At 46.7% G+C, this 24,676-nt stretch overlaps 3 protein-coding genes across 11 annotated transcripts; 1 reads left to right on the forward strand and 2 right to left on the reverse strand.

The window, feature by feature from the left end:
• Positions 1–3,889: 3,889 nt before the first annotated feature.
• On the reverse strand, positions 3,890–12,513 carry cep295 (centrosomal protein 295). 5 transcript variants are annotated; one of them, XM_047035925.1, is made up of 20 exons: positions 12,091–12,513; positions 11,763–11,963; positions 11,449–11,573; positions 11,275–11,368; positions 10,987–11,100; positions 10,562–10,702; positions 9,958–10,141; positions 9,601–9,795; positions 8,246–8,482; positions 8,054–8,154; positions 7,766–7,927; positions 7,499–7,575; positions 6,580–7,408; positions 6,159–6,333; positions 5,646–5,831; positions 5,282–5,506; positions 5,046–5,155; positions 4,449–4,569; positions 4,086–4,279; positions 3,890–3,981 (listed from the first exon to the last, which is right to left on the reverse strand). In XM_047035925.1, the coding sequence occupies exons 1-19, from the start codon at positions 12,187–12,189 to the stop codon at positions 4,140–4,142; spliced, it is 3,516 nt and encodes a 1,171-aa protein (XP_046891881.1). In that variant the 5' UTR covers positions 12,190–12,513; the 3' UTR covers positions 3,890–3,981; positions 4,086–4,139. The 5 variants fall into 5 exon arrangements, with proteins under 5 accessions (XP_046891881.1, XP_046891880.1, XP_046891879.1 ...); XM_047035924.1 differs by having other exon boundaries at positions 4,086–4,282; XM_047035923.1 differs by having other exon boundaries at positions 4,086–4,312.
• A 309-nt stretch (positions 12,514–12,822) lies between these two features.
• On the forward strand, positions 12,823–18,695 carry med17 (mediator complex subunit 17). Of its 4 annotated transcripts, none has more exons than XM_047036181.1 (13): positions 12,823–12,998; positions 13,219–13,547; positions 13,678–13,841; positions 14,144–14,363; positions 14,498–14,634; positions 14,781–14,862; positions 15,063–15,215; positions 15,564–15,694; positions 15,992–16,176; positions 16,375–16,512; positions 17,211–17,328; positions 17,691–17,850; positions 18,103–18,695. In XM_047036181.1, the coding sequence occupies exons 2-13, from the start codon at positions 13,310–13,312 to the stop codon at positions 18,309–18,311; spliced, it is 1,935 nt and encodes a 644-aa protein (XP_046892137.1). In that variant the 5' UTR covers positions 12,823–12,998; positions 13,219–13,309; the 3' UTR covers positions 18,312–18,695. The 4 variants fall into 4 exon arrangements, with proteins under 4 accessions (XP_046892137.1, XP_046892135.1, XP_046892136.1 ...); XM_047036179.1 differs by having other exon boundaries at positions 13,281–13,547; XM_047036180.1 differs by having other exon boundaries at positions 12,823–12,931; positions 13,281–13,547.
• Positions 18,599–21,933, reverse strand: LOC124478069 (V-set and transmembrane domain-containing protein 5). 2 transcript variants are annotated; one of them, XM_047036184.1, is made up of 4 exons: positions 21,399–21,933; positions 19,591–19,917; positions 19,125–19,268; positions 18,599–18,916 (listed from the first exon to the last, which is right to left on the reverse strand). In XM_047036184.1, the coding sequence occupies exons 1-4, from the start codon at positions 21,475–21,477 to the stop codon at positions 18,885–18,887; spliced, it is 582 nt and encodes a 193-aa protein (XP_046892140.1). In that variant the 5' UTR covers positions 21,478–21,933; the 3' UTR covers positions 18,599–18,884. The 2 variants fall into 2 exon arrangements, with proteins under 2 accessions (XP_046892140.1, XP_046892139.1); XM_047036183.1 differs by having other exon boundaries at positions 19,591–19,920; positions 21,399–21,931.
• Between the last annotated feature and the right edge of the window lie 2,743 nt (positions 21,934–24,676).

Raw genomic sequence — 24,676 nt, forward strand, 5'->3', positions numbered from 1 at the left:
GTTAGTATAGCGTACTATTTATTGTTATCTGTAATTTTAGAAGTTTTAGTGTTAGGGTTAGTATAGTCGTTTATTTATTGCTATCTGTATATTCAGGAAGTTCACTTATCTAAGCTCAGCATAGATGTAAATTATGTTCCGTGTACTTATATGTTATGTCAGGTGCTTGCGTTGTCTTGTCTTAAGAATTTCAGTGCCCGGTCTAACCTTGTGTTGTTCTGTGCATCTGACAAATAAAAGATTTGAACTTGAACTATTCTGTGCAATTCAAAATAGTCCAACATTGCAATCACAACAAAGACAGGCTGTTGATTGGTATGGACACTTTATTACAAATAAAACTATGCTTTTTTTAAGTTAGACGTAAAAATTTACAAAAATTATGTTAACTAAGTATAAAATGCATACAAACACACAAAGAGCAAAGGCATTAATTGAAATCCAGTGAAGAATCAATGTGGAGTCTGCTTGGCTCTTAGCTTCATTAAAGTTTTCTGCAGAGAGAGGAGAGAGAGCATGTATTCAAATCTATAAAAGAATATGAACACACATACATTGACTATCTTGCCTGAAGTATAATTTATTAGTCGATTACCTTATGGAAGTCCTTGGCCTTTTCTCTGTTCTTGGCATACAACTCCTGTCTGCTCCTGATTTCTTTGAGCTGCTTCACCTCTTCCAGACGGTTGTACAATCTGCAGATAAGCCAAGGGAAGGTTAGGGGTTATTTCGAGATTTTAAAAGTCTTTTTTTTCTGAATGATCAAATTTCTAGATCTCATGCTGCTCAGTCCCTCAGAGGATCGAGCAGCATGAGAGAGGTAGGCGGAGCTGAAACGTAGACCTCCTACCTGTCTGTTCTCTGGTGCATCTCAGCTACGTCCAGTTTCCTCTGCTCAGGTGTACAGATCCTCACCTCCCCCACCTTCTTCAACTTGGCCTCACACACTGAGAAAGAGAGGAGAGAGTTTAGACCCACATTGACCATCTCGTCAAACATTTGGTTTCGGTGTTTTGACGGTGTGCTTACCCGGAAGAGCGGGCTGGGGTTTTGGCGGAGGTTTTGGCTGGGTCTTCTGCTTGACATCTCCTCCAGCCAAGCTTTTGGTCTCTCTCTTGGCTTGAGTGGAGGATAACTGGCTACTTGTTTTGCTCCAGGAGTTAGCCTGGTCTCCAGCCCCTGCCTTCCTGGCCTTGATCTCCTCCACCCTGCGGGTCGACCTCTGCTGCAGCAGGGCCCGGCGCTTCTGCTGGAGGGCCTCCCCGGGGCCCTGGAACTCCAGCAGCATCACTACACAGAGGCACATAGGCAGATAAGAGGGTGTTCGCGGCGGACTGAGCGAAAGTAGGGCTCTTGTGATGGATCCTCACCCGCATGCGAGGGTGATGTCTCTTCCTTTGAACCGGTTTCCTCCGCGGGCAACAGAGTTGTCTCCGACTCCTAAAGGACAGTTCCAAGATTGAACAACATGTCTATGGTACTCACTGATACATATTATGGAGCTGGTCTCAGTCACTCATTCCCTGCCCTTTACACCTGTGAGGCTTGGACAATAACCTTTTCCTCTTTAGTAGGGTCCTCTTCCTCCTTACATGCTCCCTCATCTTCCTCGCTGACGGTGAGCTCCTGGTCCTGTAGTGTGGTGTCTGTCATGCTCACCAGTGTCAGCTGGGATTCTTCTAGAATCCCCTTCTCTCCTCCAATGTCCTTAGATATGGAGGGAGATACCTTAATTAGACAGTTAAACCAACACCAAAGACATAACACAATACACTGACAGCCATACTACCCAACGCTGAATAATCATAGAGAATCAAAGCTGCATACCATGAGTCTTTCCCAAGTTGAAGGATTGGCCATTGTGTCAGACAACAGCTTGCCTGTTGCATCTTTGCCGAGGTCTTCATCCATGACAGCACATTTAAATACTTCTGGAACTTTCTGAGGTGTAAGAACACTCTCCATATGTATGTCTGTCCTCTCAGGCGGTAGGTCCACAGCAGGCTCCTCCTCACAGAGCCTGAGAGCCGATAGGCTGAGAGCTGTAAGCCCCGCCTCCTCTGCAGCGGGAGAAACCACTGAGGCAGAGTTGAGGGGGTGGCACTGTGAGGTGGTCAGCTGGTACAAGGAGTCCTGGAGGGAAGGCGGAGAAAGGGACAGCTCCTCTGTTCTCATCTGCTCAGAAGAGTGGTCCGAGATACATGAGGGGGACTCCCGCGTGTCCAGGTCTCCATCAGAGGGCTCTTCAGAGCGCTGCGAGAAATCGAGTTGCCTCACATGTGAGGATGGCCGGCTTCCTTCGGAGGAGCTGGGCTCCCCTTCCTCTTGAGGAAGGTGAAAGGTAAGCGAGGGTTCACCGGTCTCGTTGTGAGTGATCTCCGGCAGGAGGGGGTGGAAAGAGTCTGAAGAAGGATCCACCAGAAATAAGTCTTGTTCGAAACAACTTAACCTGGCAACTTGATCACACTTTAACAAATAAGTCAGCTTGTATGCATTCAGATACAAAACATTTTGTTATTCTTGTACTACGGGTATATTTTTCCTTCTTGGGTGGAGTGACTCACCTCCAGTCCTGTCTTGTTCATGAGGGCTGCCTAAGGGCTGGAGGGCCTGGTCAAAGGACTCTGGACCAGGGGGAGCAGAGCTGTCTGCCTGGGCTTCAGAAGGCCTCTCTGGACTAGAAGGAACAGGGGTGTGGGCTAAACCCCCCTGGTCCTCCCTGTCTGGGTGGTTGGATCCATCACCTCCTGAGAGAGACAAGTACGTTATGTTCATGGGTGGTGAGGAAAATTGTGTAGAAAATAGCATCACTCAAACACACAAACAGAGCTCAGTTCAAGTGTAGAAACCATCATAAGTGTACGTCAAAATAAATCAGCGACACACTCAGGTTTAGTTGCTTAACATCATAGCTCATACAATACAAACATAGGTACACACACTCACACACACACACACACACACACACACACACACACACACACACACACACACACACACACACACACACACACACACACACACACACACACACACACACACACACACACACACACACACACACACACACACACACACACACACACAGTGCACACATACAACATGAGCTCAGTTCAAGTGTAGAAACCATCATGAGTGTATTTAAATCAAATACACCTCTGGGTCAGCTTGTTATGCATCACCGCTCATGCCTCCTCTTAAATGCATTCACTCTTACCCAAGCTCCCATTCCCCTGGGCAGTAGACTCATCCAGTTCACCAACCAGGGGCCTCATCCGGCTCTCATCCTGCCCTTCATCCAGCCAGAGAGACGACTGCTCCATTCCCGTCTGACTAATCAACTGGCTCGCATAGAAGTCCCTCCCTCCGCTCAGCCACTGAGAGCTCGACTGGGTAGACAGCCGACCAATCATCCTGCTCAGAGTGGAGTCCCACCCTTGGCCGCCGCCGACGGAGGTCGTCTGACCAGAGAACTGGCCAATAATCTGTCTGGCTGTGTAGTCAGTATTGAGGTTGTCGCCCAGAGACGACGACTGAGCCGATGGATGGCCAATCATACGGTTGATGTCAGAATCCCCCCCCTTGTCCGTGTCTGCGCAGGATGACCAGTCTGAGAGCTGGCCGGTAGTTTGGCTGGGACGGGACGGCAATGAGGATGAATGGTCTGAGATGCGCGCCAAAATCCGGTTGACAGTTTCATCCCAGTCCTGAAAACAATATGACAAATCACTAAAAACGAAAACAGTCAAAACAATGTGCTGATGGACTAGTATTTAACTGCAGCAGGGGAGTGTATGGGATACAAACACACACACACCTGGGGCCCCTGTGCCGCTGACTCCATGCCTGGGGGCGTAGAGAGAGAGCCAGCCAGCCATATGCAGGTGTCGTCCATGGCCCCCTCCTCCTCGACAGGGAGGGTCTGCTGGGATAGCAGGGAGCTGGGGTCCTCCAATGATGCCCTCCCACACACTGAGGGAGCTGGGTGGAGAGAAAGAGAACTAACCCTTACATTCTGGTTTCTTCTTTTTTTATAAGCCTATGTGTGTGTGTGTGAGAGAGAGAGGGAGAGTGAGAATGTGTACCGTATGGGCTGCCTGTCGTGTTGAGGGAGATGTTGAGTTCCCTGGTATACTTGTCTATGATGCGCTGGATGCTGCTGTTGTGCAGAGGTGATGCTGCGGATGCAGGCGACGCTGGGGGAGACACTTCCTTGTAGGAGGAGCTCCGTCGGAGGAGGAGGAGTCCTCCAGTGTAGCTCCTCCCCTTCCTGACAAACCTTCTCCAAATCCAGCAAAGAGCAGAGACACATCTTCAAAAAGAAAACACTATATTTCTTCGGATTCATTATTTAGTAACGACAAGCCATCGGGACGGTTCACTATCGCAGGGGAAAAAGAAACGGAGGGGGATGTTTCTGTACGATCAAACCCGCACAGCTCCCTCACCTATGTGGTTGGAGCTGTGGTCTGGCTCGGTGGTGACGTAGCTTCCAGAGGAGATGGTGGTGGAGGAGAGACCGTCGGGCTCCGAGGGTCTGTGGGCCGAGTGGAGAGACACGCCTTCCACCTGGACGGCACAGGGACACAGAGATAGAGGGGGAGACAGAGAGAAGAGTGAAAAAACAACAACAGGATGGTTGGATACTTCCTGTATACCGTTATGCTGTTTCTGTTATGGTGTAAAAGAGCTCAGTTCAAGTGTAGAAACCATCATGGAGTATATACTTCAGGGAGAATGGATTTACATCATAGCTCATATTACACAGCCTTGCACACACACACACACACACACACACACACACACACACACACACACACACACACACACACACACACACACACACACACACACACACACACACACACACACACACACAGAGCTCAGTTCAAGTGTAAAACCCATCATGAATGTGTACTTTCAAGTACACTTCAGGTCCAATTGATTTTAAATCATTGCTCAGAGCACACACACACACTGTTACACAACAGTAGAAAGACAAACATCCAAACAAACACATTCGCACACCAAAAAAAGGGGCCCACCTCTGGATGGGGTTTGAAGTTGGAGGTTTCTGGTCCAAAGTATCCGAGGCCACATCTGCCAGAATCAGAAGAATTCTGGGACATTTGTTCAGGGTGAGCTGATCCAGGATCTGGAGAGAACCTCTCGTGTCAGGATTAGGCAATACAAATCTCTCCCCGCTAAGCATTTATGTAAGGCCAGAATAAATCAATCAATCCATCCATTCTTCCATCCACAACCCCCACTCTCTCTTCACCAGATTCCGGAAAGGCCCCCGCCTCTAGCCTCAGTCTGTCTCTCCAGGACAGCTTGCTGGATCTACCACTCCCCGTCCCAGTCCCACTGCCGGTCCCTATCCCAGCCGAGGGCTCTTCTCGGCTGGACTTGGAGCTGCCGGGAGGGCCCCCGTCTGGAGGAGCTGGGGGTTCCTGCTCCTGGGAGACTCCTACGGCTCCTGGGAGAGACAGTCTGGCAGTCTCCTCTGGGGAAGAAGACACAGTATCAGTCATTTCATTACGAAGAATAACACTTTGTTTTGTCTGTCAGGGATTTACGGTCCCCAAAAAATACATAAATAGGATTAGTCAAAAGGTGCTGGCGCCCCTGTAGGAGTGGCTGACCTGTGACTAGACTGCCATTGGCTGGCGTCTCCACTTCCTGGATGGCACTGAGCTCGTGTTGCTCCATCCTCATCATCTCCATGACGCCCGGCCTGGTACGGGCCACAGGGGGTTTGGGTGCCCGGGGGGCATGGGGATGCGAGGGAGGGGCGGGCCCATGGCAACGGTCGCTCTGGTGGGTGGGGTCTTGTGAAAGAGAGGAAGGAACAAAACAAAGCTGTTTCATGAAGGTTGACAAAATACAGATTGCACATATTGGCAACCATAACACTTCATCGCTAGACCCCATCATCTTCCTAGCAACTACACAAACAGCCATGACATCCGTGGGGGGGGGGGGGGGTGCGATAGACTAATGTGTTACGCAGAGAAGGGAGACTAGCGTTGGTCACGGAGTAACTATGTTGTAGAATGACAACGTAATTAAGGCGGCAGGCGTGTTGCTTAGGTGGACGCCATAACTGAAAAGTGCTGCGGGAAACCCTGACATCTCATACCCTGCCAGTGTCTTACCATTGGCCGGTGGCTGAAGGTGGGCTGCTGTTTCTTTATTCTGATAGGCCTCTACAGACGACGGGCTGTGGCTGTCAGACTGCTCGATGGCTCTGAGTAGGGTCGTCATCAGAGTGAGGCGGTCGGTCTCTATGTTCTCCAAGCCCGTTGCATCATCATCACTGTCTGGGTTTGGCTGTTAGGGAGAAGAAAAAAAACGTACAGACATTCCGCTTTTCTTCTGCTGTACTTTTCATATGCACCTTTTGTTTGTCGCTTTAGACAAGTCTCTGCTAAACAAGGAATACAATTTAAATAAAAGTCAAATAAAAAATACATTGTCATTATTATATAAGAATTTTCAGGCTTCAAATCGACCACACTACAAGAATGTAGCAAACCCAATTAGCATGTTGTAGAGGTATGTGATTATCCTTGTCACCTGTGTGTTAGCACTAAGTAGTGCGTCCAATGCCTCCTTCTGTCTCCTCCACTGCTCCCTCAGGTCCTCCTCCTGCTCCTTCTGCTGCAGCAGGAGGGCCTCCCTCTGGCCCTGCACCCTCCGCTGGGCCTCCTGCACCTCCTGCCTCTGCCTCTCCAACTCAATCTCCTCCCTGAAAAGCTGCCCGGTCTGGGTGAACCCTGGTAGGAAAATCCCAGGCTTCGCCGAGGCCTCCTCTGGAAATGTGGCTGGGTGTTCAGATGGGTGGAGGGCTTGGACAGGGTCTGCCGCAGATGGGACTGGGATACCCAAGGTGGCAGGCGGTCTGGAGGAGGGGGGGTGTGAGGAGGTCGAGGGGGGGTGTAGCCCATCTGGAAGGTGGGCGGAAACTCTCTGGAGGAAATGATCAGTCAGCCAAGCAGTATGATCGGGGTGCTGGTTTCTGGAGCTTTCTGTGGCGACTGTTAGTGGCACTGATGAGACCTTGGTGGAAAAGCCTGAGCCGGCTCTTGTATGCATCCCAGGAACAGGAAGAATGGAGGGTTGAGGCAAAATGGCCGACTCTCGTTTAGGGATTTCCATAGGGGACTGGGTTCTAGAATGGGTGCTAAGTGCTACAGGGAGAGGAGGCATTGCAGAGCCAGAGGGGAGATCTACAGAGACCAAGGGTAGCGTCGCTCGGCCAGTATTGAGTGGCGGAGGGCAGATGGGATTGATAGGTCCACGAGTGGCTTGCGTTGCTGTCATAGTGCTGTTGTAGCGGTATCGGAGAGTGCGTTGGTAATCTTCCAGACGTAGGCGAGCCTGCTCCACGGACTGCTTATGGAGCCTGAACCGTGAGAGACAACAGTGAGATGAGTCAGAGCGGAGACGAACACAGATACACAAACACATTGGCACGTCAAAACAAGATTCACACCTGTTCTGTTGTAGTAGACGTTGCTGGTACTCTCGTATTTTGCGGGACTGCGTATCCTCGTCTACGCAGCTCGCAGGCTGCAAGGAAAGTTATTCAGTTCAAAAACACTAGATGGAACAAACCCAGGTGAGATACAGACCAAAACACCACCAATGAGCTCAAACTACAGCCCTTCACACAGACACACGTCAGCTATATAAAAGGACTTACATCTACAGCTGGGGGAGGAGTGCCAGAGGTCACTTCCTGGTCATGGACAGGTACTACCTTTATGGGCCCAACAGCAGTGTCATGTTGCTCCACAGCAGCTTGTAGCTGCTGTCTCTCCTGGTGGGCCTCCTGCAGCAGCAGCTCCAGTGTGGCCTTCTGCTCCTCCAGCTCCTGCAGCAGGTCCAGCTGCTCCTGTTTCTGCCTCTCCAGCTCCTCCTCCTGCACCGCAACGACACAACAACAAAAATGTTGTTTCAATTCGGGACTTGGCAGAATACATCCTCACTTTAAAGAATGACTTTAGCACACTTTCGGGGTTGTAAGAACAATTTACACAATTCATACCCGTTTCTTCCTGTCTGCTTCGAACGTGTGGATTCTGTTGGCGTGCGTACCAGGATGGAGCAAGGTGCCAGCCACAATGGACTCCTCTGTTGTCTCCAACACTAGGCACACACAATAATAACAGCTATTAGCATGATGCTGATTCGAATGCTGAGTCCATGAATCAGTCCGATCACACGGAGACCAACCGACCATGAGGCGGTGCCTGACGGGACTCAGAAGGCTGGACGCCCGAGGTGACAGGACGCTCCTTCTCCTCACTGCCCAGGGAACCAGTGTCGATGGTCATATCCTGGTCGGACGTCTGGCGCTCGGTTGGCAGGTCGCGGACGCCCCCGGAACCACACTGACGTTTCTGGGTTCTGATGCGGTTGAGGAGTTTCCTCAGGGCCTGCCGACGAGCACCCCCTCCTGGACTGGAGGGTTCTTCTGCAACAAAAAAGGTTTTTAAGAGTTTAGTTGCTAACAAGAAATGCTAATTAACTCAACTCACACTTCAAGCAACATTATATAAGGCAAGTTGCATTCCTCAGGATTTGTTGTTGTTGAACATATATAATGCTCATAGTCATGCTCATAATCTTTATTTTTATTGAACCTCAAACCTGAAAAAATAAATGTTAAATTAAGAATGGTGTAGTGTTTAATGGAGTTAAATTAAATATATTTTTAATAACATTGCAAATGAATTAAATCAATTACAAGGAAAACATTTAGGTTTTAAATACCTACTCTACTATGTTTATTGTAAATCAGAGAGAAAAGGGGTGAGGATGGAGAAGGAGCTGTCAAGCCAGAGCTGAGGAGGTCCTCGAGAGATCAAAAATCCACGGAACAATGCTTCACAATTCCCTTTATACCCACGAACAACCAATCAGACCACATCTTGACCCTTACTTATCAACATATGATTAGCAATGCGACAGTAAGTTACACAATGAGGTGTGAGACCCATCAAGCAGAGTCCGTCCAGCAACTCCAGCTTTGAGCATATGAGAGGTGGGGGCAGGATGACACCCAGCCTTACACTACCATGAGCCTTCCATCCATGGAGTTTGTTCGTTTCTTGATCTGTTCCCAATCAACTGAGCAGCAACCTCAGCTTCCCAAATGCTATTCAAAGAGGTGAATTGTCTTCCCTCAGTGTAAACGTCATGTTTAAACTTCAGAAGGGCCCACAGGTTCCCAATGGTATTTAAGTCAGGTGAGGATGTGGGCCAGGTACAGTCATCTGTGAGGCCTCTTCTGGCTTTACCATCTATTGTGCTCACTTAAAGTGTTAAGAAATCCAGGCCACACCTTCCCTCATTACACAAATACATACCAGCTGAATTTTTTTCTATTCAATTTGGTTCACAGTTGAAAAAACATGCACAGAAGTAATGACGAGATCAGAATACTCACATGCCGAATATTTGTGCAAGCAGTGAAAAGGTCATTTTCATTCCTCATTTGGGAGAACTTGGCAGGCCTACGTTACTGTGCGCTTCAGGTTTTGTCCATGCCCAATACGAGGGTAATGGAGCAGAAAAGAGCCTTCTCCTTACCTTGTCTCTGGGCGGCTGGGACCTGGTGGTCGGAGTCATGGCCGTGTCCCTGCTGGTCCCCGGGTGTGACTTCAAGGGCTGTGGCCGCGGAGGGGACGTCCTCTAGAGTGAGATCCAGCTCCTGGTCCTGGCTGTCTGTGGACATGGCTGGGAGGGACTCTGGGACCAGCTGGAGCACCAGGTCACCTTTCACACCTAGGCACAAAAAGACAGGGAAGTTACATATCAATAAAATAATCATAATTACTCCCAGCGAGAGCCATGCTTATTCTCAAGTTCCTCACAATATGACAAAACAGAGTGTTCTGTTGTTGGGAAAAACAAACAAACTAGAAGGAAGCCTAGTGCCAAACGTACGTCTCTCTCCGGTGTACATGTCTTCGAAGGCGAACTCCATGTCCCTCTGCCAGTCCTCCCTCACCTCCTGCCTCTTGTACAGGGGCTGGAAGATCTGAGCAGGCATCTGGGACACCACCTGTCTCCTTCGGAGCAGCTCTGTCTGCTGCATGTGCTCCAGCTCCACAAGGAAGCGATCTCGGTCCTGACACACACACACACACGATTTAGGACAATACAGACAATTCACAAGTGTCACACCCATATCACAAACATGTTTGTGGTTGCTATCTAAAACCTAAATGCTGGACAACTGGAAAAACAAACAGCCATTGTATGGCGTGGTCTGGTATCCAGTATATTATCCAGTACCTGTAATGTGTATCGACTGAATGTCAGTAGCCAGTCAGTATGCAAGTGTAACAGACGTGGTCTTGCACGCTCCGACAGAGGCATACGGGCCAATGTTCGCTCCCACCAGGAGTCGAACCTGCCACCTCTGACTTCCCAAGCGCCACCACTACCAACTACTTCAACTAAAAGCTAACAATTCGTTGATGCGGGTGGCCTGTTGCATACTTGAGGCGTGAGTTTCACCACACACAGGCTACACAAGTTCACCCACCTGTGTGAGTTTCTCCACCCTCAGAGCGTGGTTCCCTCTCAGCCGTGCCTTCTCCAGCTGCTCCTGGCGCTCCACCTGCTCCTCCTGCGCCAGCTCCTGCACACGCCTCATCTCCTGCTCCGCCTGCTGCTGGGCGCTGGGCTGAGGTGAAGAAACCCAACACGGATGAGGGTACAGTGGACAACCACAACCTTCTTTACAGTCCAACACACGTACATGGAAGAGCATTCAAATACAGCTATGGTGGGAGCTTGACCACACAAACCCACCCATTACAGGACAAGCAAAAACCATGTCAGTGACTTGCTTCTCGGTCCTCCCCAGAAACTTTTTTCCACATTGCCATGGAAACAACAAGACAGGACTAGCTGGAAGCAGGAAGGGCTATCAAAACTATGGCTCACTCTCTGTCAGAAAGTGCTTACCTGTCTTGTGTCCACCTCCTTGTCCACTGCAGTCTCAGGCATGTGATAGTGGGTCACAGAGAAGGCATCCACGTCAGATTTCTTCACTGCTACCAGCTTCTTGGATGGAATACTCTTTTTGGATGGAACAGTTGTTTTAAAAAAAGGATATTGTATACAATGTTATCCCATGATTTCACCCCGTTTTACCTCGTGTACAGCTCTGCAATGGTCGAATATTCAATTTATGTTGTTAGGTTCTATTTATTTGATGGTAATTATTCTATAGATATTTTATTTGCCACATACCTCAATAGGGTTTGGTGGTCGGGGTGGCAGGTTGGCCACTTTAGCAGCTCGCATTTTCTCAACCTGAACAGCTTTCTTCCTGGCCTGGATGAAACTAAAGTGATAAAAAATTAAAATTCAATGTAGAATGCCTCAGTTTTTTTTCTCTCTTGGAAAACAGTGACAAGGCCTTACCGATTCTGTTCCTCTTGTTCCTTCTGCCTCTGTGATTTGAGCTCTTTCAGGGCGTTGTGATAGCGTTCTGCTGCTCTATTGTGATTCTCCTCATGTTTCTGTGCTATGGCTTCCCAATCAGGTTCCTGGGGAACACAAGATCATGAGTGGTAACTATGGGTAACCCTGTTTTGTAGGGGAGTAGACTGCTGGTTTGAACAAATGTTGGAAAATAAAACATGAAAATCAGACCTAACATAATTTGACAAGTCATTAACTGACGAAGCTGGTCTGGAGATTGCTGTTTGTTGGGCTTTGCTTGTTAAATTATTTACATTTTCTTTTGCACTTCTGTGTCCCTCTCCCAAAAGTTGGAGGCTCTCCTGATACAACTTATGTAGTGTCTCCAGTTTCTCTTTTTGTTGTCGCTCCCAATCCTGTTTCAACTCCTCGGCCAGGATCTGAATTTCGTGTTCCCGTCTGCGGTTGACTTCTCTGCGGATCTGCAGTGCAATATACCGTTCCTGTTCACGCACCTGCAAAAGAAAAAGACCAGTTAAAAATATGTGTTTCCTAGTTGTTTACAGAATCACATAACGTGATAGCTAAGCTGTCAAGACATGCAATTTTAGCTTGACAGCTGATACTCTTGATTTACAGTACCTGTTGTATTCGCAGTTTCCGCCTCCTTTCGTGTTCTTCTCGTATAAGTTTAGCCTCTTCGTTGGGACTTAACCGTAATCGAGCCACCTTCCTCTTCATCTTTGAACAAATGTCTGTTGCTGATTAGCTGATGAAGACAGAAAATGACAAAGGCCAGAAAGGTGGCCACTGGCCAGCTGCTTACAAGCTAGCTGCGTAGCTAAGTTGTTTGCTAGCTTGCGGTCTAGAGGAACGATCAAGAGCAGGAAATAAAAACTCCCAATACCAGGAAGACAAACAATGTTCACCTTTCATAATGTACATCAAACTTTTGAAGAGGCAGAGCAAATCTTTGATTTAAAAAACATGTCCTAAAGTTTTGTTTATTAGCTGGAATCCATGCCAACAACGGAGTAAACGCATTCATTTGTCATCCTTCGTCATATCCTGTATTTTAAACAGCCCGCGTCGTTGATTTATCCAGAGCCATAGAAGTGCAGTGTGAGCTGTGTTCAACAACGGCATTGTGCAACTCTGCTTTGACTCCTTTGAGTACATTTTTCACTTTGCTCACATGTCTATTTTCTCTCTCTATATATATATATATATATATGTACTCATAACATTGTATTTTGGCTAACAGGTAATAAACCAGTGAGCGTATTCAGTCATTGATGTTGGGTGTTTCTGCATCTAATTTAAACGGAGCTTGTAATTCCACAAACACCCAGAGGGTGTCAGGCTTGTACGACTAGTGGTAGACACTGTCCTAGTGGGAAGTGCTGGAAGAAGAGTGTGGACAGTTCCTGTGCTAACTAGCTAGCACTAGCACAATACATTGTCCTAAGAAAAATACGTACAGGTATTACAACTATTTGAAAGCATTTTCATGATCATTTTTGCCCTGATATTCCTCGCTTGTGAAGAAAGTAAGTTTCTATCAGTTGCTTACTTGTGTTGTTGCTAGCTAGATAGCTACTGTGGCCAACGTTAACGTTAGCATGCTAATCAGCAAACCATCAGTCGGGGATCCTTACTGTATGTTTATTGTTTTGCGTCTGGTCATGTCCGAATACCTACCGTACATTACACTCACATTTGATTATAGCTTCTTGCAATTCATAAATTAATAGTACAATGGCATTGCAGGCGAATAATGTGACTGAGTCACTAATGTAAAGGGAGCTGATGATATCCCCTGGCCTTTGTAGCCTCGGACTGTATCTTCCCAGTCGTCATCATGTCGGGTGGTGGTCCAGCGGTGCGCGTCAGCATCGAGTCCTCCTGCGAGAAGCAGGTGCAGGAGGTCTCTCTGGACGGGATGGAGACGTACGTCCCTCCCCTCTCTATGTCCCAGAACCTGGCCAAACTGGCCCAGAGGATTGACTTTGGCCAGGGGTCTGATTCAGACGAAGAGGGGACAGAGGGAGAGCCCAGGGATCAGGAGTGGGGCAAGCAGGAACATGAGGAGGATGAAGGTGGGTTCACTTTTGCTCTGGTACACACATTCATTGGTCACGCACTGTGTTTTCGTCTGAATTTCACTCCACAACAGGGAGTAAAGTGAATCTCTCCTTCCTCTCTACCTCTTCATTCCCCTTCCCACAGCCACTGTGAAGTTCCAGCCGTCTCTGTGGCCATGGGACTCTGTGCGCAACAACCTGCGCAGCTCCCTCACAGAGATGTGTGTCTTGTACGACGTCCTCAGTGTGGTGAAGGAGAAGAAGTACATGGCCCTGGACCCTGTGTCCCAGGACCCTACAGCTGGCAAGGTGGAGTCACACTCAGCCCTATAGTCCAAGTCTAACAAAACACTTGACTCATTACTCTGGCTGTCACTGTGTATTTTCTGGATAATGCACCCGATGATGTATGTCTCAAAGTTCCCAACTAAAAACAACCAATCCGTCGAACCTGTAAATCAAGTTGAATGCCAATACCTGACAACCCCTTACCAGAGGAGCACAGATGGAGAGAAATCTAGAAGTACCACAAGATCAACCTTTTTTGCAAATTGTATCTTTTACTCATACCGTTGTCCCCTCCCTCCCTCCCCCTTCTCCTCCTTCCACAGACCCCGCAGGTGTTCCAGCTGATCAGCAAGAAGAAGTCTCTGGCCACGGCGGCCCAGATGCTGCTGAAGGGGGCGGAGAAGCTCAACAAGTCTGTGGCGGAGAACCTGGAGAACCGGAGGCAGAGGGACTTTAACTCTGAGCTGCTCCGCCTGCGCTCGCAGTGGAAGCTGCGAAAAGTCGGAGACAAGATCCTGGGAGACCTCAGCTACCGGAGCGCAGGTAAACGAAATTTGTGTCCCCCGAATTGTATCTGTTGACCTTCTGTCACGCTGCAGATGTACCATATTCACCCATTTATATACTGTTGATACTTGCATGACTTAGACGTGAGCTTTCCTCATTGTCGTTGGCAGGCTCCTTGTTTCCTCACCAAGGCACCTTTGAGGTGATCAAGAACACAGACATCGACCTGGACAAAAAGCTCCCAGAAGATTACTGCCCACTGAACGTTCAGATCCCCAGTGATCTGGAGGGATCCGCCTACCTCAAGGTAAGCGCAGAGTGTTAGTATTCTGAAGCTGTCGAGGGTCACCTCTGCCTTGGATTGTCTGATGCATCATTCATGAACGACACTGTGGTGATTAACTTCTCTGAGTTGTAATAATCTTTGGACTTTGGGATATCCTGTCTTGTCAGGTGTCCATCCAGAAACAGGCGCCAGATATCGGGGACCTGGGCACAGTGAACCTCTTCAGGAGACAACCCAAAACTAAAACAGGTACACACAGATAGCTGACACATCATTAACCAGAGCCTTCACCCGAACAAAAGACAATTTTTTGACAAAACGTGCCCTTAAACAAAGTGTTAAAATTCATGCAACGCTTGTCATTTGGCGGATATATGTTTGTGTCTGCATGCCGAGGAAGGGGGGGTGCTTGAGTAGCGTCTAAAGTCGATGTGTCCATGTCGTCCCAGGTACCCAGCCGTGGCATGTGAAGCTGGAGGCGGCCCAGAATGTTCTGCTGTGTAAGGAGATCTTTGCCCAGCTGTCCAGAGAGGCTGTCCAGATCAAGTCCCAGATCCCACACATCGTAGTGAAGAACCAGATCATCTCCCAGCCCTTCCCAGGTATGGTGGAGGCTGATCTTCCTCCCAGAGCACCGAGGTGTTTCTGCATGGACACGAAACCATTCACCCATCCAGAAATCTTTTGATATAGTCCAAAAGCGTTGCTGCCAATAGGCACTAAAGCAGTCACCAGATCAGGTTATGGTTAGAAACATTTGCCAGCTGTTTGACATTCATTAGACTTGTCTTTTTTTACTTTGTAAAGCAGTTCAAGCGGTGGCTCAATGTTTCATGACGTCACATGTTTTGCTAACTATTTTTATCCACAGCTTTGTGCATTGAGAACGTCATCAAGGCAAGGTGTTGATTTGTCTTCCTCTGTGTGTGTGTGTGGTGGGGGTGGTGCAGGTCTGCAGCTGTCCATATCTCTGTGCCACTCAACGGGAGAGAAGAAGAACCAGCGGGCCTCCCCAGAGAAACCCAAGCCTGACGACCACCTGTACGTGCTGGAGCACAACCTGCACCAGCTCATGAGAGAGGTAAGGCCATAGAACTGGACCCAGGAACACAGCCACCGCCGAGGTATTCTAGCTGTCGACGTGGAACTCACTGGAACTGTACGGATGCTTCTCCTCACCTGCCAGGACCATGTTTGGTTCTTCCTCAGGTTCAGCCAATAGCCATACTCACAAATCCAGGCCACACTCTCACATTATCCATCGCATTTCTTACTGAATATTTATGAAGGACGGACTCATATTTATTGAGTAAATATTCACAAATGTTTCGTCACGGTTCCTGTTTGAGAGTACCCGCGGCTCCTCTTGCTCCTCCAGTTCCACAAGCAGCAGCTCAGCTCGGTGGTGATGCCGCACCCCGCTAGCGCCCCCTTCGGCCACAAGCGCATGCGCCTGGCCGGCCCGATGGCCTACGACAAGGCGGAGATCACGTCGCTGCAGCAGAACGAGGGGCTGCTGGAGAAAATCATCAAGCAGGCCAAGCACATCTTCCTCCGCAGCAGGTACGCAGCCAACAGCGCCCTCCCCCCCTCAGAGCAGGAGCCTAGGCAGGCGATGGGGCTGTAGTTGTTCATGCATTCGTTCATGCACCCCCCCCCCCCCTCCGTCTTCATGGATTTAGCCTCAGTTAGCCAGTCCCTCTACGTAACTCTGATATTTGGAGTTGAGCCGTAATTCAGAAGTGTGTGTGTGTGATTCAGGACAGCAAGAACCATCGACAGCCTGGCCAGCCGTATTGAGGACCCCCAGATCCAGGCCCACTGGTCCAACATCAACGACGTGTACGAGTCCAGCGTCAAGGTGCTCATCACCTCCCAGGGCTACGAGCAGATCTGCAAGTGAGTGGAGAAGCCGAGATACGGAACTACACTGGACTTGTTAGTTAGTTTCCTTCAGGATCACAATGACTCTTATTGAGTGACTTGTTGCTCTTTTAGGTTAGATATAACCAAGTTAAGTCTTGTACTCGCTGTGAAATATTTTACTGTTGATTGTTCTTCTACAGGTACAGTCCTGCACTTTTGTGGTTCATGTTGTTTAATTTGTAACTTGTATAACTGCATGCTCTTATGGGTCTTCCCTTTGGCACTTGTTTAGCTTTTCACAATGTATGCTTCATGTTTTGGCTACTTGCAATGTTTGGGACTATCTCGTTGTAATGATCAGTGACCTATGTTCTTTTGTAAGCTCTCTCTTGGAAGTCGCTTTGGATAAAAGTGTCTGCTAAATGAATAAATGTAAATGTAAACTACACCCAGGCAGCGGAGCACCGATTGCTTCAACCGATCTGTACAATGGGGCGGTCAGACAGTGATGTGTGGTCTTGGATTTGTTGGAAGCTTGTTCATCCTCTCGGTCAAATGCGGAATTAAGATACACGTTCAACGGATACCTTTCAGCGACGTGATTGATAGATTTGCACGGCATCGGTCATACTATCAGTATGCGTTGAGAAAAGGAGTGTAAAACCATTGGGTAGGAATGAGGGCGGAGTGGGAGAGGACATTCTGATGTGGTTGCTCCTCCTGTCCCGCAGGTCCATCCAGCTTCAGCTGAACATTGGGGTGGAGCAAATCCGAGTGGTGCACAGGGACGGCCGCGTCATCACCCTCTCCCACCAGGAGCAGGAGCTGCAGGACTTCCTCCTCTCCCAGGTGGCACCCCAGACCCCAGCACTGTCCCCTCCACCACTCTGGACTGTACCTCCCTCACACGGCATCTCACTAGGGCGCACACATACCCCCAAGCTAGAACACACACCACCATTTCTTGACTTGAAAGAAAGGGCTTCTCTTTGCATGATGAGTCACTAGTGAGTCACTCATTGTTCACTGATGAGTACAAATGTGAGGACAGTTTTCTTTTCTTTTTTGTTATCAACATAACGCACCTTAAGCAAACTTCTGCATTATGATCGACCTAGCCCCTTTGGTCCGAACCATCTTTGTTTACAATGTGAGCTGTGTGTGTACGTGTGTGTGTGTGTGCGCGTCCGCCCATGGCTATGCCCCCGCAGATGTCCCAGCACCAGGTTCACGCAGTGCAGCAGCTGGCCAAGGTGATGGGCTGGCACGTGCTGAGCTTCAGTAACCACGTGGGCCTGGGCTCCGTGGAGAGCATCGGCAACGCATCCGCCATCACTGTCGCTTCGTCCAACGGAGAGTACGCCATCTCAGGTACCGACAACCGTTCGGATTTGGGGGCTCTCTTTCAGATGTGAAGGTGTTGTGACGAATGTCAGGAAGAATTGACAGACTTTATATGGACTGCAAAAGATGTGACTAGTAGCTTAGACGTTGTTGTTTTTTTTTATGGCATTGATGTACAAATTAGAATACCTACCTAGCTAACTAGACAATGCTATTGACGTTTGCTCATTTTGCTCTGAACTTATTCATTTCCTTTCTTCCCCCTGTGATGTCACCCAGTGCGTAACGGGCCAGAGAGCGGCTGTAAGGTTCTGGTCCAGTTCCCCCGGAGCCAGAGCAAGGAGCTCCCCAAGAGCGACGTGATCCAGGACGCCAAGTGGAACCACCTGCGAGGGCCTTACAAGGAGGTCAACTGGAGCAAGATGGAGGGACACAACTTTGTCTACAAGATGGAGCTCCTCATGGCTGCCCTCACGCTGTGCCCTTAGATAGGAGCGCTCTCTTTACCTCTGCCTCACTCTTTTCTTTCTCTTTCGCTTGTAAATATGAAGACATGAATACCTCGTCAGCGGTTTCACTCTCTAAACATGGACAGGCCTTGTATATCTTCCTGGAGGGAAGGATAGCACTCATCATGTTTGGCTAGTATTCTCTAATCAGATTAACCGTAGTAATGTAGCCATGGATTGGGGGAAGCTTACTTACATCTTCCGTAGAATGAATTATGACCTAAATATCCTAGAGATTTCATTTCAAAAGAGGACATAGTCATATGTACAGTTCATATAGCTGGATATTTTTAAGTTACAATAAAAACAAACGCAAAGACAACCTTGGAAACCTCAAAATGGAAAATAAATATATAATTTGTTTCCCTTTGTATATTTGATTAATTTTTAGACAGTGAAATGGCACTTAACACAGTATGTACAGTGAAAGAATATCAGAAAAAGTGATTCTCATTGCAAGTCTTAATTTGTTCCCGGTGTCAATACTTTTGCCGCTGTTTTCTGATGTAGAAACAATTTGGGACATAAAACACTGGGTTCAGTTCCAGACCATCAGAGATGTTGTAGCTCAGTTTCATCGTTTTCTGTAAAACAAAAAAGTTGGTAGGGTGAAGATGGGTTGTTATAGTAAGTCAATTGGTCAAGCACCACCTCTCTGTGAGAGAGGTATTCACTTGTCGAACCAGGCTGGATCAGTGAACTCCCTGTTACCAAAACAGTCAAGTCACATCAATGATGTGTCAAAGGAAGGTAGGCAGAATGTTCCAGAGGCCTTTCGATATCTCAACATACCTGGCATCTGTTCCTTGCGCCTCCGTGCCTTGAGGTGGCGGTAGGCCTTCTCTGTGAGCCACATGCAGAGCAGGAGGAGGCCAGCCAGGACTCCCAGCACCACGATGGAGACTGACAGGTATTGCAAATCCTCATACAGAATCTCTACAACACACAGACAAGAGACCATGTTAGTGTACCTGCAGCAACATGGTAAGCCAAGACACTAATGCATGATTCAGAGACCAGCTGTGTTTGGTCATTTTCAGACCTACTCAGATACCGGTGCCAGACCCAAATCAAACCCCTGCACATCACTCCAAGTTAAAGTATTTATATCAGATCAATATAAATGTAATCAATTGAATGCTTCATCTTTCTTAAAAAGCCATTTAGAGAGTATGTCCTAAATACTGCATTTCTTTATTGTAAATACATGAGAATAAGAAATGTGTGAGATGCATACAAAAATGCCCGTAGAACCCACCATTCACTTTCAAAACGAAACCAGCATCCTTGCTGCTCCCAGAGGCGTCCGTCACCGTGACGACATAGTAGCCCGCGTCCTGCAGACGCAGATCGGCCAGTCCCATGGACCCATTGGAGTAAGTGTGCACTCTGTCTCTATAATCCACCGTCACATTGGTGAAAACCCCAGGTTGCCAGATTCCTATGCCCCGGCTCACAACCCCCGACATGAAGTTCCATTGTATTGTGGGGATCCCAAGGCAGGTAACATCCACAGAGAAAAACACATGGTCCTGCACCGACCTTGTCAGGCTCTTCTGAGGAGACTCTATGGAGATGGCACCCACTGCTGGTGGGATACAATTTGGTTATTGCTAATCTGATTAAAATATATTCAAAAGTTATAGCCTTGAGATTGTTTGCAATTCTCTAACCCCGTCTAAGTAAATACAATTTTTGTTTGATTAGGATTAACATGCAATCAAGACACTTTCGAATTTGTGTATTTTGTATATTTTCCTATTTCTTCTTGCCTACTCCAATGCCATGATTCCACTTTGGGGTCAATGAAGTACCTACGACAACTACGAAAGTATAAATCAATACTGATTGTCCAGGGATTCATCTTCGTTTTCTACAGTATAACTCCAAGTTAATGTTCAACGTTTTTCCTAAAAGACATAAACTGCAATCAATCCATTGGAGGTGACACATGGTTAAACATTTCCAAATGTAAGGATCAGACATGGAGTCTACTGTTTTATCTGGAATGATTCACACAAATGTTTTTCCTAACCCTGTCTCAGAGACGTTCAGATTCAGAAATTAAGTAGGTGTCAGGTGGCTGAGCGGTTAGGGAATCGGACTAGTAATCAGAAGGTTGGTTCGATTCCCGGCCATGCAAAATGATGTTGTGTCCTTGGGAAAGGCACTTCACCCTACTTGCCTCGGGGGAATGTCCCTGTACTGACTTTAAGTCACTCTGGATAAGAGTGCCTGCTAAATGTTAATGTATGTAAATGTAAGTAACCATTTCACGTGCCTTTATATGTATTTTGGCACATGTCTGATATGCTCATCTAAACTTGTGTTGATTCCAACTCTCTGAGACAATACAATGAGGAAGATAAAGGGATTAACTCTACAGAACAAGTAGGTTGAGCTGTGGAATGCATATTTTTTAAGTTGCAGTTATTTGTTCTAAGTTGTCGGGCCTGAAACCTGCCTGACAAGCTGGAAGGTTCTAATTTAGTTTCTTGCCAACAGCCACCTTTTCGCATCAGGAAGCTAGCTTTAGAGCTTCAGTAAGTGCCACAATATGAGCTATCATAACTCACATGCTGCACCTGTCCAACTAAGGGTGTGTGGGTTCAGGTGAATCACAAACAAAAAACTTAGGGGAGTGGAAACAAAATGGCTGCCAAGGTATGCTATGAAACCTTTTGAGGAAGACCATTCCACTCCTGTTTATATGCCTAAAGGATCAAGGTGTGTGTGCAGCTCTGTTATTACTCCTCAACTGGCCCCTGGTTAAAACAATATCAAAAGATTAATTGTAGTCTCGAGTCCAGGGTCCATCTGTAATTCAAACCTGGTTCTCTGAGATTGATTAGTTTTTATAGAAAAAGCTGAACATACTGTACATTCACCCATGGGCAAACATAGGCATTTCCATTCAAACACAAATAAGCATTGGAATATTTCTGAATGTCCTTCAAAGCACACTACAGTACACAATACAGTAACTCCCTCGTCAAACAAGAACTTGCAGAGACATGATGGCAAAAGCTTAACGTAGAGTTCCTGCAGAGTAGATATAGTACATACCTAGGTGCCACACATAAAATGTGATGCTGAGAAACAGAGAAACTTCCTGAACGTCAGAGTGCTTCAGAGCAGGCCACATCAGAATGGCAGACCCATGGGTTTATCGCCAGGATGGAAACTCCACTGGGTCATTCCACATTCTGGAGCTTTTGCTTTCACAGTTCTCTCCTTATGCCTCACTCCAGCATTGACTGTTTGTCTTCTTTCTTTTTTCCACGTCAGAGGTGGGACCTTGGTAGTTTTCTGAAAAGAGTTAGTCCTTTTTTTCTTTTTTGGGTTGATCTTCTTTCTCTGTGAGGTTCTGTTCTCTGTGGCTGTCGAGGCTGTACTGACATATACCTGCACAGAGGCTGAGTGAGTCAGCTCACGTTTCAAACAGGTTGAACAAGGGATCACTGTGCAAACATTCCCACAATGCCACACATCCACATACACACAAGCACACACACACTGAGGGGCAGGTCATAGAGTAAACAATACACCTGTATATTCTCTTTTCTACCACACATACAGTATCAAAACCCCCTACTCACTCACTCACTCACTCACACATGCCTCACTGGGCAAGTCAGACAGGAAGAGTGGTGTGTTTATTTACTTTTTCACACTTGGTTACTGTCTAATCTACAGGTATGTGCATGATGCCTCCCTGTGGTCAGTCTTATGAATAGCAGGGACATAAGTCGTTTACAATGTGGTGAATACATCTTGGTTAGTTAATTGTATATCAACAGGACAGTAGTTCCTACCATCTTACTACTATAATAGGACAATACCGGTTGAGACTGTGAAGAGGTTTCTGAGGTTTAGACTGCTGTGGTGCAGTACTGTGAAAGCACACCAAACCTTGGGGCGCTGTTTATTTGATTTTGATTCTATTTATACAGTAATGTCACCTAGTGCAGCTTCAAGCTACATAAATAATGTTGAATGTGAATTTTGACATTGTGCTGGAATGTATAATAACCACAATAGTTAAAATAGTGGATATCTATAATATATTTAGTCATTTAGCAGACGCTCTTATCCATAGTGACTTACAGTAAGTAATGGATAGAAGTAATAGATAGAAGTAATAGATAAAATAGATAGATAGGATAGATATATAAGATAGAAATATACATAATATTGATGGATACATACATAGATAGATAAAATAGAAAGATAAAATAGATAAAATAGATAAGATAAATAAATATATATCCTACAAACACACATACATACTGTACATGGCATGCACACCGTTGTTGCCCTTGGTTTGACGATCAATACAAGACTCATATCTCCAGTCAGTGGGGTATTATGTTAATGAGGATTTCCAATGTCTAGGCTGACATGTGGATGTAATTTTTTTATGAATTAATACTAAGAGGCTGGCCACACAGCAACACCTAATCCTGTCCCCTGATCCAAAGTGTTCCAAAGTGAGTGGGTCATCACTACGACAACCATCAGGAATATGGGTCGCCAGACTGTGAAAATGAAGGGACAAGGATGGCAATAGGAATCTGGGTATCTGGATTATAGAAATCCTTTCCTCTTTTTTAAAGGGGGAGGGGGGTTATGGGGCTCAGTTTACCTGGCAACCCAATGCACTCCCGAGTAACCCAACTAAACTACAACTGTCACCAGCTACAACAAAGGGAAAATATGGGGATTACAAGGCTATAAATACAATTCATAAATGTATTCTTAAGTGTTACAATGGGTATATAGTATGTAAAAACATTATTTTACTAAGGAAGGTGAGAAATGACACTACTTCCAATATTTCCAAAACGTCAAATAGGCAGTATATTTATTTCAACAATTCAATCAAAGTGAACTTTTAGTTAACTTTTTTTGAGCGTTGATAAGGCATCACCTAATCTCATGTACACTAGACAATCTATTATTTTCTTTCTGGTAATCCATCAAAAGGTTTTGAGTTAACCTATAGCTGTTAGAAGGCACAATCAAAAACTCAGGGCTTATATAAAAAAGTGCCAGTGATGCAACACCTTTACGTACTGTAATGTGTGTTTATGATTGTAGACATTGTGTTATTGTTCCTTGTCTTCCTTGAGGGCTTAGGTTAGTTTTGGTGCAGTTCTATGGGCATATGTGACATTTCTGTTAAAAAGGACTGTACAATTAAAATTGATTTTAATTGACCAGATTTATTAATCTTTCAGTGCTCATCAAGACAGGAGCAATATAGATTTCTAGATGTGTTCAAACCCAAGGAAGACAACATTCACACCTTTGCACACACAGACATACACACAGGCACACACACACAGACACAAACACAAACAAACAGACACACACACACACTGTGCACCTCTTTCAATATAAAATTGACTAGAAAAGTACACAGGGCACAGGTATCTAGCCCTTTTAATATATTATGTCACTTTAGAGTTGTCTGCTGCAAATACAGATTTGTATTATTTATATATATATTTTAAATCTCTATTCTAAACCATTTTAGAGTATGTACGGTTTACCATACACTACACAGTTTCACAACACTTATAGTAAGAACCACTGTGTCGATACTGTGCAGATGGTTTAAAACAGCATAAGAGTGACTAATATGTTAGGCACGACCCCATGAGTCAGACCGCCCGCCCCTGCTGTGTTGAATGGAGGGTGTCTGGGAGTTTGTGCTTGAGGGAACTTGACTTGAACAGAACTGTACAGTAAGAGCATATACTGTATGTGGGCACTCCAACACTCCTTCTCTTTTCTCTTTATTTCTCTCTTCCTCTCTCCTTCTGCATGCACAGTATGCAGCCTTGACCTCGATCACTTCACAGCGAGATTTGTATTGCTACAATAACACGACTACATCCGCAAGCCAGTTGGTGATGCTCCCTGCGGGGGTCCTCGCGATGCATGATGTGCTTGGATTTCTGTTGGCTTCTTTCTGACACGGAAGGAAGAGATGGACTTTGCACACTCAAAGATAAGAAAGAGAATGGGGGTTGATAGGGTGAGATTGAAAGAGAGAGAGAGAGAGAGAGAGAGAGAGAGAGAGAGAGAGAGAGAGAGAGAGAGAGAGAGAAGAGAGAGAGAGAGAGAGAGAGAGAGAGAGAGAGAGAGAGAGAGAGAGAGAGAGAGAGAGAGAGAGAGAGAGAGAGAGAGGAAGAGAGTGTAGGGTAGGGGGCTTGCAAAGATGCATGGTGGCATGAAATTGAATTTTCCTGACCTCAAGACTGTGATATAAATTATTTATCCAAGGCTTTTAGAAGAACACAACAGAAAACTCTGTATGTGTATGGAGCCTGCAACGT

Source organism: Hypomesus transpacificus, chromosome 15, assembly GCF_021917145.1.
Source record: "Hypomesus transpacificus isolate Combined female chromosome 15, fHypTra1, whole genome shotgun sequence".
NCBI lineage: Eukaryota > Metazoa > Chordata > Actinopteri > Osmeriformes > Osmeridae > Hypomesus > Hypomesus transpacificus.

Excerpts from the sequence above, each read along its gene's own strand:
- cep295 (XM_047035923.1), bottom strand. The coding sequence starts at position 12,189 with ATGAAGAGGAAGGTGGCTCGATTACGGTTAAGTCCCAACGAAGAGGCT. Across the intron at positions 10,703-10,986 it reads AGGAGGTGGACACAAGACAG|CCCAGCGCCCAGCAGCAGGC; the intron begins GTAAGCACTTTC and ends TCTTCACCTCAG. Across the intron at positions 7,928-8,053 it reads AAGCAGACAGGAAGAAACGG|GAGGAGGAGCTGGAGAGGCA; the intron begins GTATGAATTGTG and ends GTTGCGGTGCAG.
- med17 (XM_047036179.1), top strand. The coding sequence starts at position 12,959 with ATGATCATTTTTGCCCTGATATTCCTCGCTTGTGAAGAAA. Across the intron at positions 15,216-15,563 it reads CATCTCCCAGCCCTTCCCAG|GTCTGCAGCTGTCCATATCT; the intron begins GTATGGTGGAGG and ends GGGGTGGTGCAG. Across the intron at positions 16,513-17,210 it reads GGCTACGAGCAGATCTGCAA|GTCCATCCAGCTTCAGCTGA; the intron begins GTGAGTGGAGAA and ends CCTGTCCCGCAG.
- LOC124478069 (XM_047036183.1), bottom strand. The coding sequence starts at position 21,477 with ATGTGGCCTGCTCTGAAGCACTCTGACGTTCAGGAAGTTTCTCTGTTT. Across the intron at positions 19,921-21,398 it reads ATTTTATGTGTGGCACCTAG|CAGTGGGTGCCATCTCCATA; the intron begins GTATGTACTATA and ends GTATCCCACCAG. Across the intron at positions 18,917-19,124 it reads GCGCAAGGAACAGATGCCAG|AAAACGATGAAACTGAGCTA; the intron begins GTATGTTGAGAT and ends TTTGTTTTACAG.